A 14,657-nucleotide genomic window follows, 5' to 3' on the forward strand; every position below is an offset into this window, starting at 1 on the left:
CACCACCGAATTCTCACCGCTCCCAGGGCTGAGCTCGGATTGCGATAAAGGCCGCCCAGCCGAGACCCGGAGCTCACTCCCGGAGCCCGTCGACTCACTGGGCACATCAGAAGGTGAAGCAGCATTGGTATCCACTGCGCCCGCGCCTCCCATGCCAGGTAGGCGCAACCTACGCGCCGCGGCATCGGAGGCGCGGGGAGAAGCGTACACGAGACTGGGAGGAACCGTGGCGACGCTGGTAAAACCGGTCACGGCGTCGCCAGCAGGGCCTGGGAACAGGGCGGGGTTGGGCGACGCGGCGTCCGCTTCCTCTGACGCACTAGGTCGGCCCCGGAAGGGAATGGGGGTGGGGGGCGGATTTCTTCTGACCACTGACTCCACGGGCTCCCCGGGCCGCGGGCGAACTGGGGGGGTTGAGGGGAGGCCTTGCCGCCGGCGGAGGGGCCCTGTCCCTTCCCGGGCCATGTTCCTGCCCAGAGCTGTGGCGATCGCGGGGGCGAGCCGCTGGGGCTCGAACACCTCAGTCACCTTAGGGTACGGTGTCGGAGAGGGAGGGGAGAAGTCGTGCGGTTTTGGAGGGTGGGCGGCCCCAGTATCGGGGTCGGGGGAGTAGAGGGTGTAAGCCTCAGGCCTGAGGGAATTGTCTCAGCGCCCCCGAAACGAGCTTTTGAGGGGGGGTCCTTGCGCCTAGGAAGGGAGCTGTTCCTGCCTGATGCTCTCCGAGGGGTCGCGGTGGGTAGACAGCCTCAGCGTTGGGGGGAGGGGAGATGGTCACATAATTGTGGGTTTGTCTACGTAGCGGTTCTGACGTAGGCCGGGGGTTCCCTTTCTCCTGTAGGCTGGGGTCTTCCTTTTCACCTCCCTTCTTCTGGACGCCAGAAACTGCGAGGGTGGGGTTCGAGAGGCTACCACCCTCGAAATCTATTTTCTGGGCCACTTAAGAACTCCCGAGACAAGTAGGGGACGAGTTCCTAGCTTCTGTCCACTGTTTTTAAAATTTATTTTATCTTTTACCCGCAAACTGGGGGGAAAGGGGGGCGGGGAAGGGGAAAGAGAAGGAAGAGACGGGAAGAAGTTAGTTTTCCATTAGGAATTTAATTGCTCCCCACCACCTTCACCCTCTAAAAATAAAAGCTAGTTAGCTTTTATGGCTAGAATTTATATATCACTTTAGAGTCTGTAATAATTCTTCTGGAGTCAGGAAAATTTGGAGTTCAAATTTGACTAGATAGTGGTGGCTTGGGGAAGTCACTTGTCTTACTTGTGAAATGAAGATAATAGCATCTATCTTAGGTGGATAGTTTGGGAGATAAAATGAGGTAATTTGGCTTCTCTGTTTGTGACATTGATGTGCTAGCAATTGTTAAAAATGATTTCCTTGTTCCCTGAGGGAAGAGGAAATAAGACCAGGACTCTTTATATGTAGCTGGTAAGTGCTTTGAGCAACTAGAGAGGGGTCATTTGTTGATCCCTTCCTTACTCGGCATCTAAAGGGAATTTGGAGGAAGTTGTTCTTCTTTTTGAAGAATTGGACCCCAGAATTCCTGGACAGCGGAAAAGGGACATTCAGGAAGGTTAGAAAAAGAATTGAATCAATCAAGGATTTTTATAAAAATCTAAGAGATTTAGTAAGGATCATCCCTGCCCATAGATCTGGAGGAGGGGGAGGGAGGAATAAAACTGCTAACGATCATATAGAATCTTTTTTTTAGTTACATTTGAGCAGAAAAACAAGAAAGGGAAGACCTTCTATTTGCAGGAGTATAATGTTAACTTGTTAGCATAAAACAGAACCACTTTGTTCTTTTATGTTTCCATTGGGCAAAGATACTGGCATATGAACTGGAAGTGTTAGAATATATGTAATGAGGAAATTGCAAAGGAAGTTAATGAGAAGATAGTGAAGGAATATCTGTAAATGAGATCATCTGTCCAGCTTAAGATGACACATATTAACCTCTTCTGGTCCTGAAAGATTTTGAAGGTGAGATATTGGGAACACATTTTGTTTTTAGTAATGTTGAAAAAAGTAGAAGAGCTCAGAAGATAGGAGGAGAGCATGTTTGATTTTTCTACGAGGATTCTAAAAACTACACAAGAAATTTAACATCAATTCCTGATGTAATTCTAGGTCATATTATTAAGTAGATCGTTTGTAAATATTCATAGTCCTTGGGAGTGGGAAGAAAAGTACCCTCCAAATATAAAGAACTAAAATTGTCATTCTAAAATTGGAGCTTATAAAGAACAAAATGGTTGAGATTAGCTGATAGTAGAAATAATACACCCTAAGAAAGGGCGGCATATGAGTAGGCTGATCTGTAGAAAGTAAGTTGTTATCTACTCAGTTGCTTTTTTATATGCAAAGGATACTTTGGTGGTAATCTTATGGTTAAATTGTAATGGTTAAATTGTAAGCTTTTCGGACTGTCTTTTGCCTATTTTGGTATTCCTGATAGTTAGTACAGTGTCTGGTGACAGAAGGTGCTTTAAAAAAAAAAAAAAAAAGTTTATTGATTTATTGATCTCCATGGAGTCAAGAAAAAGAGCCATATAGCAAGGAGGTTTTAGTATTTATCCTGCACTGGATATAGTGAAGTACAAATCCTAGTTTTTTAGACAAAAATTCCTGAAGTGGATATAAACAGTTTTATTAATCAAATCTACTTGGGGGGAAGGGAGGATATCATTTCTAAAGAATTTTAAGATTTTCTCTTTATAATAGCTAACATTTATAGAAGTTATGCAGAAATATTTTGCATCTGTTAATTGATCCTCACAACAATCCTGTGAAGTAGGTGCTGTTATTATCTCCATTTTACAGATGAAGAAATTGACTTGCCCTAAGTCACAGCCAGTAAATGTCTGAGGCAGAAATGAAACTTGGGTCTTCCTAACTCCAAAGTCCAATATGCTATTTACTGCATCAGCTAGCTATGGAAAAAGAAGGAGCCCTTAAAAACATCTAACTACTTTTGTCTTAAGTTTATGTTGGACAAATAATTTTTTTAATCTTTTAAAGCTATGAAAGATTAATGAAGAGATTATTGTATGTGGACTTGGGGGAAGTAAGCTGGTGAAAATGGAATAATAAGATTTGGAGGTAGGTTGATGATTTGGAGTAATTAGTAAGGAATCATACAACTTAGCTCTTACCTTGATTCCATTTTCTCTTCCATGGTAAGTAAAATTTCTTGAAGTAGAATAGGACAGAGTAGTTAGAGCCTTAAAGCCTAAGTTAAGAGATTAGATGGTTAGGCAACAATTTTTGATTCCCCATGCCTTGATACCCTAGACCTTTGAAAGAACGTCCAGATATCAAGCATTTTATTTTATTTTTTTGAATGATCTTAGAAAATGAGTGGTGTATTAGAGGACTAGAGAAGTGGAAAATGTCCCAGTTTTCAAAAAGAGAAGATGGTGAGGCCTACAAACTATAGACAAGTAAGTTTCATTCATATTCTTGGCAAAATTAAAAAAAAAACAAAACATATTAAGGAGATACTTTTGTGCTAAAATCTAAGTACCAAGTCTAGTCATCCTTACATAAAAAAAAAAAAAAAAAAAGTCTGCCAAACTCTATTCTTAATGCTAGTTTTTAGTGATCATTTTCCATTTTTGAGAAAAGCATAGTGTCTGGAACAATGAGGTTATAATTTTGATATATCCTGTCCTAGAGTATTGTTTTTAATTCTGATTGCCAATTTTACCACATGATGTAGACAAGCTGAATGTATTCAGAAGACAGTCCTCAGAAAAAAGCAAAAGGAATGAAAATATGCCATGTAGGATCAGTTCAAGGAATTGTACATTTCCAGATCCTGGAGGAGAGGAAGACATTGGAACATGATAGCAGTTTTCTGGTATTTAAAGGACTATCCTCTGGAAGAGGAATTAATCTTATTCTGCTTGCCTCTAGAAGACCTAACCAGAAGTAAAGTAATGAGTTTAAGGGAAATTTCAAAGTACATTTAGGCCCACTATATAGAATAAATTTCTAACTATTCAAGTAATTCCTAAGTGGATTGGGATGAGGTGAATAACAGTTTATTGAGAATTCTTTTTCAGGATTAAATAGTCTGGATTAGATAGCCTCTAATGTCCCTACTTTCTGTGATTAACTTTACCACCAGGAATTTTATAGACTTTATGGATTGTAAAGAAAATAAAGAACACCAGTTTTCTTTCTAAGTATATCACTCACTCTAAAGTTAATTTGTGTAGTAATAGAGATCAGTTCCCTAGAGTTTTTCTGGATAGGCAGTTAAAACTTTCCTGGACTTGTTGAGCTGAGAAATAGACAATAGCTAATACCAGAAGTGTATGTTTATCCTGAGCTTTTTAAGTACTGCCTTTTTAAAGTTTTATTGTGAGAAAGACACTGGTTGGGGGAGTGAAGAGACTAGGTTTGTTCCTTAGGTAAGTGACTTCATCACTCTAGGTCTATTTTTATGTATGTAATTTTAGGGAGTTCTACTACATGACTTAGCGTGGTATGGTGGTAAGGCCTTGCCTGGAAATCAGGAAGAGAGTTTCTGATTATGCCATAATTACATAAATAATAATTGACAAGTCATTAAATCTCTGTGCCTGAGTTTCCTCATCTGTGAAAAGATAGGGTCAGACTTAATATGTGATCCTGTGTTCTGTGAGATCCTATTCAACTGAGAAATTGTAATTCTTTTCTGATCATCTATTAAAACTATTTCAGAAAGGAAAAATTAGTAATTATTAGGAGTTGATTATCTTGGATCATAGGATGAAACATGAGCTAGATGGTGCTAGTACTGTTAAATGGATTTCCAATCATTTGGGTAAAGTACCCCCAAAATTTTGATTAATGCTTTGATGTCATCTCATATCTAGGATCACCATGGTTTTCCAGTAAATTCGAAGTACTTCAAATGACTTGGATGTGACTATAGGTGGAGGAAAGTTATGCCAGCAGAGAGAGCATAAGCTCTGGCAAGTCTTGCTTTAATATTAGAAAGGCTTTGGGGATGGGCTTGATGACAAGGTGTCATCTGAGGATTGGTTTAACCTTATTTGAGAAATCTTGTCACCAATAGAGGATCGGATGTGATGATTTTATTGTTTAGGATTTTATTGTTTATTTTGAAGACTGAGACAATTTGTTAAACTTTTGCTAAGGGATGGGGATTGTCCTATGCATTAACTGAAGAAAGAATTCATATGGATGAAACCACAGATCTTTGAAGTATTGAAATCAGACTGAAGGTCTGTGTTTATTACAATGCTATGGAGATGTTGGCCCTATTATCCATTCTACTGTCATCAGTGATTGTATGAAAGCGTAGGTATGATTACCAAATTTTCAATTGGCACAAAGCTGGAAAGAGAAACAATATAACATGACAAATCATTTTAATTAAAATCTCAAGATAAAATGAATTTCATGACTTGTTTGGGGGGAGGGGGAATCACTTGATAGCAAATCTCCTTATTAAACAAACCTCTGAATACTAATCTTTTGCTATTTGACATCTTTAAAACAGTCTTAAGAAATCTACTTTTATGTCCACACCATAAGAACTTTTGTGGACAGCAAATTTAAAATCCTAGTTTGTGTTTAAAAATCAATTGCCCAAATACTGGCTCAACATTAATTTGTGCTAAATATACTTTAGGACTGCAGTGTAGTTATGAAAGGAAGGAAGGAAGAAAAAGATGTTGCGAAATAGTGTTTAGATTAGGGGAATAGAGGTGCCATTTTTTATTTTATACATACAAGATTTTTTTTCTAGGGTAGTACAGGCTTGCAAAGTGACAATAGGACAGTAGTACTTTACCCATAGTGTTGTTTTTTTTTTTTTTTTTAAGATAGTAAAAAATGTATGCAAAAAAAATTCTCAAATTTTCAGCACAAAATTGCTAAACTTTGGGTTATGTAAGAAAATTAAATTTAAAATAGAAACAAGTTTACTGAACTTAAGTTGATATGGATATGTTTTCTTGATTAATTCATATGGAATTATAATTTACGAGAACTGAGGTATATTGTGCTTTGCACAGTAAATTCTTTTAAATTGAAGAGAATGCATATTAAATGCACTTGAGTTAGAGGTGGAAAATTTACTATTCAAATTTACTCTTCAATAAATAAATACTTTGATTAAATGATCTCTCTCTTTTTTTTTTTTTTTTTTTTTTGGTGTTGTGAATGGCCTTCACCTAATTTATCTGTTTTGTGACTTATATTTTTTTTACTTGTCTTAAAATACGTATATAATTTGTTAGCCTTAAAATGTATAAAATAACCCATAAATATATAATACTAATTTTCCCCTATTTTAGGATGGGGAACAGAACATCCTCTTCCATGGATAAATCAGAAATTACTCCTATAAATCAGATCCAGGTGAGTGCAATTTAATATCTAATTTTTGATTATGGAAAGAGAATTTTGTAATGTTCTCCTTGGTTCGGTTTCCCTGGGGGTCTCTGGGAGCAGCCTTCGTTTCAGTTCAGTAATCACCACACGAGTAGCCAGGTGTTAAAAGTCCAAATCCTTTATTATCTCGTTCAAAAAGTCTTGTCTCCTTTCCTGGGGCTCAGTTAGCTTTCTTAGAGGCCTCTCTCTCTTCTTGGTTCCAAGAGCTTGCCGCCAGTCCTTTTACCTCTCTGTCTTTGCCAGCTTCTAGTGTGCTTGTCTTCTGTGGCTTCTGATCTCCCTGAATTGAATCCTGGCTGAGGCTCCTAGCTTATATGCTCTATATTGAGTATAAACTAATCATTATATCACTAGTAGACCATTAATTGTTGTAGGATTAAATCAGTCATATTGAACCATGCTAAATGTCTCCTCAATTCCACTAACTTAGCACCTTGTAAGAATCTTTATTTCAAGTTCAGAGTTCTGGCCCATAACAGATAACAGAATTCAGAATCTTAATTGAGTGAATGGATTTACTCAAAATTTCACTTTACATCATTAGTACTGCAGAATATTTGCTAATTCAGTAAATATTTTAAGATCTGCTATTAAAAAAAAATATGAAAAATATAGTCCTTGCATCTAAGGAGTCCTAGATTTCACCTTCAGATCTTTGTATAATAAAGCCTTTCCATTGATTCTATACAAGTGTTGATGTAGGAAGCATAATCAAATTGGTACCTCTTCACTACAGTCTCTTCTTAGATTGTGCAATACCATTTTGCCTCCTTCCTCTTTTGTTCTCCCATTTTCACTCTTTTCTCTCATACAGCCTTTTTAATCTTTTCTTTTTTCCCTTTCCTTTTCAGCTTTAGCTGAAGTTAGTTCAGTAAAATCTGCCTTCTATTTTTCTCTTCCTTCATTCCATTAATGTACTAAAAGTGTCTTATGAGTTATAATCATCTTAAAAAACATGTTAAAGTTAATGTCTGTATCAAGAAATTTAAACATTAAAAAAGTTGAATTCTACAAGATGAAATTTTAAAAATCAGAAATTATTTATCAGAAATAATTTACCATATACCTGATAGGAAATTTATACTAGGATTCTACTTAAAACTTCTAAGTTGTTTCCTCTCAAAGTAATTCATTCATCTCTTGAGAAGCTCTAATTTGTTAGGAAGTTTTTCCTTAAAGTAAATTGAAATCTGTCCTTTTGCATTTCTGCCCATCTCTTGAAGTTCTATACTGAAGCAGAGATAAGCAGAACATGTTTGTGGATAAAAAATTGTACTTGAAAGTCAGAAAGCCTTGCGTTAAAATCTTGCCTGTCACTTATCATCTATGTGACTCTGAGTAAGCCATTTAATCTCTCTCAGCCTCAGTTTCTTTATCTGTATAATAAGAGTAATAAATAACATTGATCCTCACAGGATGGTAGTGAAGATCAAATAAGAATATATGTAAAACACTTTATAAATGTTAAAGCAATATGTGTTTATTATTATTCTACATGTAATCCCGCAAATATTCGAAGATAGCCATCATATATCGTTCCATTGTGAGGGATGTAGAAGACCCTTATCCAGAGTGACTACTCAGAGATCATTTAGTAAAAAGCAGAAAAGTTGTTTATTGAAAACTTCCAGAGGATGAGCCGTCCCATCACGAGATAATTTATTAAATTATTTTTTATTAAAATTAAAAATGTCTTATCAATTATATTATCATTTATTTCTTCTCTTGTATTGTACATGTTTATTGGTTCTGCTTTTTTGATTTGCTTTATTTTGTAAAAGTCTTCAAATTTCTTTCTATCCCAGATACTTTGTGTCTTATTTGCTTTATATTCCTATTTTTGTTTCCCTTATCTTCTAGTCACTAATATTTTGCAATCATTGAGATATATTTGATACCTCTGTTTCCCCTCTCCATATATCCAGTCAGTTACCAAGTCTTATTTTAGCAGTACTTAACATTTATTAAGCACATACTATGGCACTGTATTTTTGAGGGTCCAAAGGGAGGAAAAGGACAGTTCCTTCCTTCAAGGACCTTATGACTTATTGTGAGAAACTTCATGCAAACAAGTATATTCCAAGCAAACCACAAGTAGAATAAATAATTAATAATTAACAGAGAGAAGGCTCTGGAATTAGGAGTTAGGAAAACTTGTTGTAAAAGGTGATATTTTGATTGGGACTTAAAGGCAGGGAAGCCACTTGGTGAAACTGAGGAAGGAGAGTATTCACAGCTTAGAGCATAGAAAAAAATGCCCAGAATTGAGAGGGGTATTTTATGATTGGAGCTTCCAGGAGGGAGACCAATGTTACTTGATGAAAGAGCATGTAGCAGGGAGAGTAAGGTGCCAAAAAGGATTGTAAATGTAGAAGGGAGCAAGGTTATGAAGGGCTTTGAATGCCTAACAGCAAGGTTTTATTTGACCTTGGGAGCAAGATAGCCAATGAAAGTTATTGGGTAGAGATTTTATTGGTTTGAACTTTCGGACTTTAGGAAAATTACTTTAGTGACTGAATGGAGGATGGATTGAACTTGGGAGAGACTTGAGGCAGGCAAACCCACCAGGAGGCTATTAAAATAGTTGAAACATGAAGTGATAGGACCAGCCTAGAGTGGGCAGTGTCAGAGGAAAAAAGAGGGTACACTGGAGAGATGTTGCCAGGGTGGGGTGAGAGATGGTGAGGAATCCAAGATGACTCCTAAATTGCAAGCCTGAGGAATTGTGAAGATGGTATTGCCCTCTTAGTAAAAGTGAAGTTGAGAAGGGAGGGTTTTGGGGAAAAGACAAGTTCCATTTCAGAGAGAATTTAAGATGTTTACTGGACATCCAGTTTGAGATATCCAAAAGTCAGTTGGAGATAAGAGATTGAAGTTCAGAGAAATTGGAGCAACATAGATTTGAGAATTATCAGCATAAAGATCAAAATTAAATTAAAAGGAGCTGATGAGATCACCAAATGAAATAGTATAGTTTTTTCTATAGAGGGAGACGAGACGAGACGTGGACTCAGGAGAGAACCCTGAGGGACACCTGGGGTAGGTAGAAGGCTGATCTGAATGTTATTCAGCAAAGAAACCTGAGAAGGTCAGATATGTAGGGGGAGAATGAGGAGAAAATATCCTGAAAACCTAGAGAGAAGAGAGTATCAAAGAGGAGAAAGTAATACTCAGTGTTGTTTGAGACTGCAGAGTGGTTAAAGAGAATGAGTCAGAAAAAGCCATTGGATTTGGCAACTAAAAGATCTTTTGTAACTTTTCAGAGGGCAGTTCCAGTGGAATGATAAGGCTGGATATCCATACAGTTATTTTGTTGCACAAGAAGAATTGGACTTTGAAATAATGTAAAATTAACCTGTGAAGGAGATAAAAAATGGAAGCAGACAAAAACACAGGGATTAGAAATGCTATGTAGTGGTTCACACTCATTTCTCAGAGTTCTTTTGCTGGGTGTAGCTGGTTCTATTCATTATTGAACAAATGGAACTAATTTGGTTCATCTTCATCTCTTTGTTGAAGAGGGCCACGTCCATCAGAATTGATCATCATATAGTATTGTTGTAGAAGTATATAGTGATCTCCTGGTCCTGCTCTTTTCACTCAGCATCAATTCATGTAAGTCTCTCCAGGCCTTTTTTTGAAATCATCCTATTGGTCATTCCTTACAGAACAATAATATTCCATAACATTCATATACCACAATTTATTCAGCCATTCTCCAATTGATAAGCATCCACTCAATTTCCAGTTCCTAGCCACTACAAAAAGGGCTGCCACAAACATTTTTGCACATACAGGTCCCTTTCCCTTTTTTAAGATTTCTTTGGGATATAAGCCCAGGAGTAGCCCTGCAGGATCAAAGGGTATGCACAGTTTGATAACTTTTTGAGCATAATTTCAGATTGCTCTCCAGAATGGCTGGATTCGTTCACAACTCCACCAACCAATGCATCAGTGTCCTAGTTTTTCTACATCCCCTCCAACATTCATCATTATTTTTTCCTGTCATCCTAGCCAATATGAGAGGGATGTAGTGGTATCTCAGAGTTGTCTTAATTTTTATTTCTCTGATCAATAGTGATTTAGAGCACTTTTTCATATGGCTAGAAATAGTTTCAATTTCTTCATATGAAAATTGTCTTTCATATTTTTTGACCATTTATCAATTGGAGAATGGCTTGATTTCTTATAAATTAGAGTCAGTTCTCTATATATTTTGAAAATGAGGCCTTTGTCAGAACCTTTGATTGTAAAAATGTTTTCCCAGTTTATTGTTTCCCTTCTGATCTTGTCTACATTAATTTTGTTTGTACAAAAGCTTTTCAGTTTGATATCAAAAATCAAGATTTTCTATTTTGTGATCAACAATGATCTCTAGTTCTTCTTTGGTCACAAATTCCTTCCTCCTTCACAGGTCTTTATAATCTCATTCTTTATGCCTATATCATGAACCCGTTTTGACCTTATTTTGGTGTACATTATTAAGTGTGGGTCAATGCCTAGTTTCTGCCATACTAATTTCTAATTTTCCCAGCAGTTTTTGTCAAATAGTGAATTCTTATCCCAAAAACTGGGGTCTTTGGGTTTGTCAAACACTATATTATTTAAGTTATTGATTATTTTATCCTTTGAATCTAACCTATTCCACTGATCAATGAGTCTGTTTCTTAGCCTATACCAAATGGTTTTTGTTACCGCTGCTTTATAAAATAGTTTAGATCTGGTACAGCTAGGCCACCTTCATTTGACTTTTTTTTTTTTTTTTTTTTTGCATTAGTTCCCTTGAACGTCTTGACCTTTGAACGGATATTTTTTAATGTTTATTTTCATAATACTTTTAGATTAGATTCCTGACATTGGAATTGTTGGGTTAAATGATATTTTTTATTTTTGTAACTTTTATTGTGAATTAACTAATTTCCCTCTTAGAAAAAGCAGTTTTGCAATTCCTTCAATAATAAATGAAAACCTATCACCTCTTCAAGAATCTTTTGTTATATATATAAAAGACTGCTTGCCATCTAGGGGAGGGGGTGGAGGAAGGGAGGGGAAAAATTGGAACAGAAGCGAGTGCAAGGGATAATGTTGTAAAAAAATTACCCTGGCATGGGTTCTGTCAATAAAAGTTATTATTAAAAAAAAAAGAATCTTCTGTTATTTAAAAAAAAAAGTTTTTTTTTTTTATGCCAATCATAAAAGAAAGGATCTTATTGTTTTAATTTTAATTTTGATTATTAGTGCCATTAAAATGCCTAAACCACCTCGTGAAAGTCACTTTCACAACAAAAAGTCAAGAGACTTATAAATTTATGCATTTTATTACAGGAAACAATTACACATAATTGTGTAGTGATATTCTCAAAAACATCCTGTTCTTATTGCACAATGGCAAAAAAGCTTTTTAATGACATGGATATAAAATATACCGCAGTGGAATTGGACATGCATAAATATGGAAGCCAGTTTCAGGATGCTCTTCACAAAATGACTGGTGCAAGGACTGTGAGTAAATTCTTTAAATTCCATATTGTGAAACGATGAACTTTTTTTTTTTTTTTAAGTATTTCATTTATGCTTCTCTTAAGACAGTCTACTTTATATAGAGATGTATGTACATAGCTGCTCATCCTTAAGTTCATTATGATCCATCTGGAAAGTAAAGACTATGCCAAAGTTATTTTTGTATTTCCTTCATTACTTAACACAATACCTGACCTATGTATGGCTAGTCCCCCACAGACATTTAAGTCTCTGGTTACAGATAATTGGAGGTCTAGGTCCTCAAGTCAAGTAAGTGGGACTTTCCTGTTAAAGGGGAAACCTTCTAGTACTCTTTGGATACCAGAACTAGAAGGCAAGACAAGAAAACAGCACCGTTAATTCAAAGTGTAGATTTTTCTTCTGACCTCTTTGGTGAGAGGGTGAGGAAAATGCATCAGAATTTTTTTTTCTTAGCAAGCTAATCTTTGTGTGACCTTTTAAAATTTCTTCAATAAGTGTTCACATGGACACTAAACTCTATGTAATTTATTCTATTGGTTTCTTTGGACAGTTTTGTCCATTAAACATATTATTGAAAGCTTACTGTTTCCCTTCTAATTATATATTTTCTATCTTGTTTAGGTTATTTTTGTTTTCATTCCACTAATACAATTGAATTTATATAATTTACAATAATGGGGAGCTTAGCCAGTCTTCCAAATGTTTTAGCCTCAGAAACTTAGAGGTTTTCATAATATTTAACCATCAAATAGCTGTCAATTCAGTCACTTTTCGAAGATTTATAAGTGTGAGGCATTCTGCTAAGTTCTATAAGAGATAGAGATGAATAAGATACTACTCCTGCCCTTAAGAAAGGGAAAAGTGCACATAAAACACTAAAATGCCACATAGGAGAGGTATGAGCCATAAAAGTGGTACTGGGTACTGTGAGAGTCAGAAGAGAGATCAAGCCAGACTGTGGAGACCAGAGGGGTGCTATGGAGTTGCAGTTTGGGGCATTTCAGACAGAGGAGAGAGAGGGCAACAAATGGGGACATAATTCAATTTGGTTTTAGCATATATGTAAGCAGAGTTTTGAGAGAAAACCAGAAAGGTAGGTTGATGTACATGTGTATAAAACACAACCTATATTTCAAACTGTACAACACTGGGATTACATTGTGCCAGTAACACTAGTTAGAATTCTTACTGCACTTTTAAGTTTGTAAAGAACTTGTTATCTCATTTGATCTGTAATGAGAGGTTGGTGCTATTATCTCCATTTTTACAGAAAAGGAAACTGAGGCAGACAAAAGTTAAGTGATTTGCCCAGGGTCACTCTGCTAGTGTCTGAGGTTCCATTTGAACTTAAATCTTCCTGACACCAAGTTCACCACTATTTACTCTATTTCCTGGTTGCATTAGAGAAGTCTGAAATACATCTGGAAGGAAAGACTATTAAATTGATTAGGATGGGTGAGGGAAAATGACCTGAAAGGGGATGGCATTTACATTGGCTTGGATCTTGATGTCCTAATTATATGAGCCAGGAGAAGTCACTTCACCTTTCTGAAAACCATTTTTCTTATTTATAAAAAAAAATTATAAGACTATATAATTTCTTTTGGTTTGCATGACTACACATGTATATATAACCTTTTATCAAATTGCTTGCTTCCTCAGTGAGAGAAGGGAAGGAGAAGGGAGAAAATTTGGAACTTAAAAAAAAAAAAAGGAATGTAAAAAATTGTTTTTACTTGTTATTACATGCTTTACATGTAAAAAAAAATTAGATGATTTTCAAATAAGAGCTCTTCCACCTTTACGATCCTGTGTAGAGATATGCATTTTTTAGCATTTGTATGCTAAAACTTTTGATAATGTTCAAGCATTATATTTATGTGCATTATGATTACTTATGATATTTTAGTGTATAAATTATGCAGTATTATGTGTACATTACAGAAAAAAGATAAAATAATAAATGATTTATTTTTTGTATCCAGGTTCCGAGAATTTTTGTCAATGGGACTTTTATTGGAGGAGCAACTGATACTCATAGGCTTCACAAAGAAGGCAAGCTGCTTCCATTAGTTCATCAGTGTTACCTAAAAAAGTTCGGATCAAAGAATTTCAGACAGTAATGTAGACTGCCTTGACTGTGCTGGCAAATGTCAGCTTTTTAGTCATTCTGCTTATAAAATGTTTTAAAAAATTCTTTGAAAATGTGAAATCTTTCGCAAAGAATGGCCTATGAAATGAACAATAAAGATGTGTGGAAACCTATTAAATATTCTTATTCTTAAAGTCCTTTAAGGTTAGACTAAGTTTTTTGGCAACATGGAGACTGTTACTTTGTATTTTTAATTTGTGTATGAGCAGTGAAACCACACAATAATTGAATACAACTTTTTTTTTTTTTTTTGGGCTGAGGCATTTGGGTTAAGTGATCTCGCCAGGGTCACACAGCTAGGAAGTGGTGAGTTCAAATTTGAACTCAGGTCCTCTTGACTTCAAGGCTGGTGCTCTATTCACAGCGCCACCTAGCTGCCTTTGGAATATAACTTTTTCTTTTCCTTTTTTTTTTGTTTTTTTAATTATAGTTTTTTATTGATAGAACATGCATGAGTAATTTTTATAACATTGTCTCTTGCACTCACTTCTGTTCCAACTTTTCCCTTTCCTCCCTCCACCTCCCCCTCCCCTAGATAGCAGGCAGTCTTATTGTATGTTAAACATGTTAAAGTATATTTTAGATACAATA

The 14,657-nt window shown here is 36.1% G+C and overlaps 1 protein-coding gene across 7 annotated transcripts; it reads left to right on the top strand.

Annotated features, from left to right (window-relative positions):
* The first annotated feature begins 355 nt into the window (after nucleotides 1-355).
* GLRX2 (glutaredoxin 2) lies at nucleotides 356-14,184 on the top strand. 7 transcript variants are annotated; one of them, XM_051998738.1, is made up of 6 exons: nucleotides 517-534; nucleotides 1,828-1,984; nucleotides 3,355-3,444; nucleotides 6,316-6,379; nucleotides 11,738-11,914; nucleotides 13,900-14,184. In XM_051998738.1, exons 4-6 carry the CDS (start codon nucleotides 6,317-6,319, stop codon nucleotides 14,035-14,037), a joined length of 378 nt encoding a protein of 125 aa, XP_051854698.1. In that variant the 5' UTR covers nucleotides 517-534; nucleotides 1,828-1,984; nucleotides 3,355-3,444; nucleotide 6,316; the 3' UTR covers nucleotides 14,038-14,184. The 7 variants fall into 7 exon arrangements, with proteins under 7 accessions (XP_051854695.1, XP_051854697.1, XP_051854698.1 ...); XM_051998741.1 differs by lacking the exon at nucleotides 517-534 and adding an exon at nucleotides 4,867-4,965; XM_051998737.1 differs by lacking the exon at nucleotides 1,828-1,984 and having other exon boundaries at nucleotides 436-534.
* Nucleotides 14,185-14,657: the final 473 nt, after the last annotated feature.

This window comes from Antechinus flavipes, chromosome 4 (assembly GCF_016432865.1).
Source record: "Antechinus flavipes isolate AdamAnt ecotype Samford, QLD, Australia chromosome 4, AdamAnt_v2, whole genome shotgun sequence".
NCBI lineage: Eukaryota > Metazoa > Chordata > Mammalia > Dasyuromorphia > Dasyuridae > Antechinus > Antechinus flavipes.

Bases quoted from the DNA above. Each gene is read 5' to 3' on its own strand.
- GLRX2 (XM_051998735.1), top strand. From the start codon at position 464: ATGTTCCTGCCCAGAGCTGTGGCGATCGCGGGGGCGAGCCGCTGGGGC. The intron at 535-6,315 runs GTACGGTGTCGG...CCCCTATTTTAG, and splicing joins AACACCTCAGTCACCTTAGG to GATGGGGAACAGAACATCCT. The intron at 11,915-13,899 runs GTGAGTAAATTC...TTTTGTATCCAG, and splicing joins AAATGACTGGTGCAAGGACT to GTTCCGAGAATTTTTGTCAA.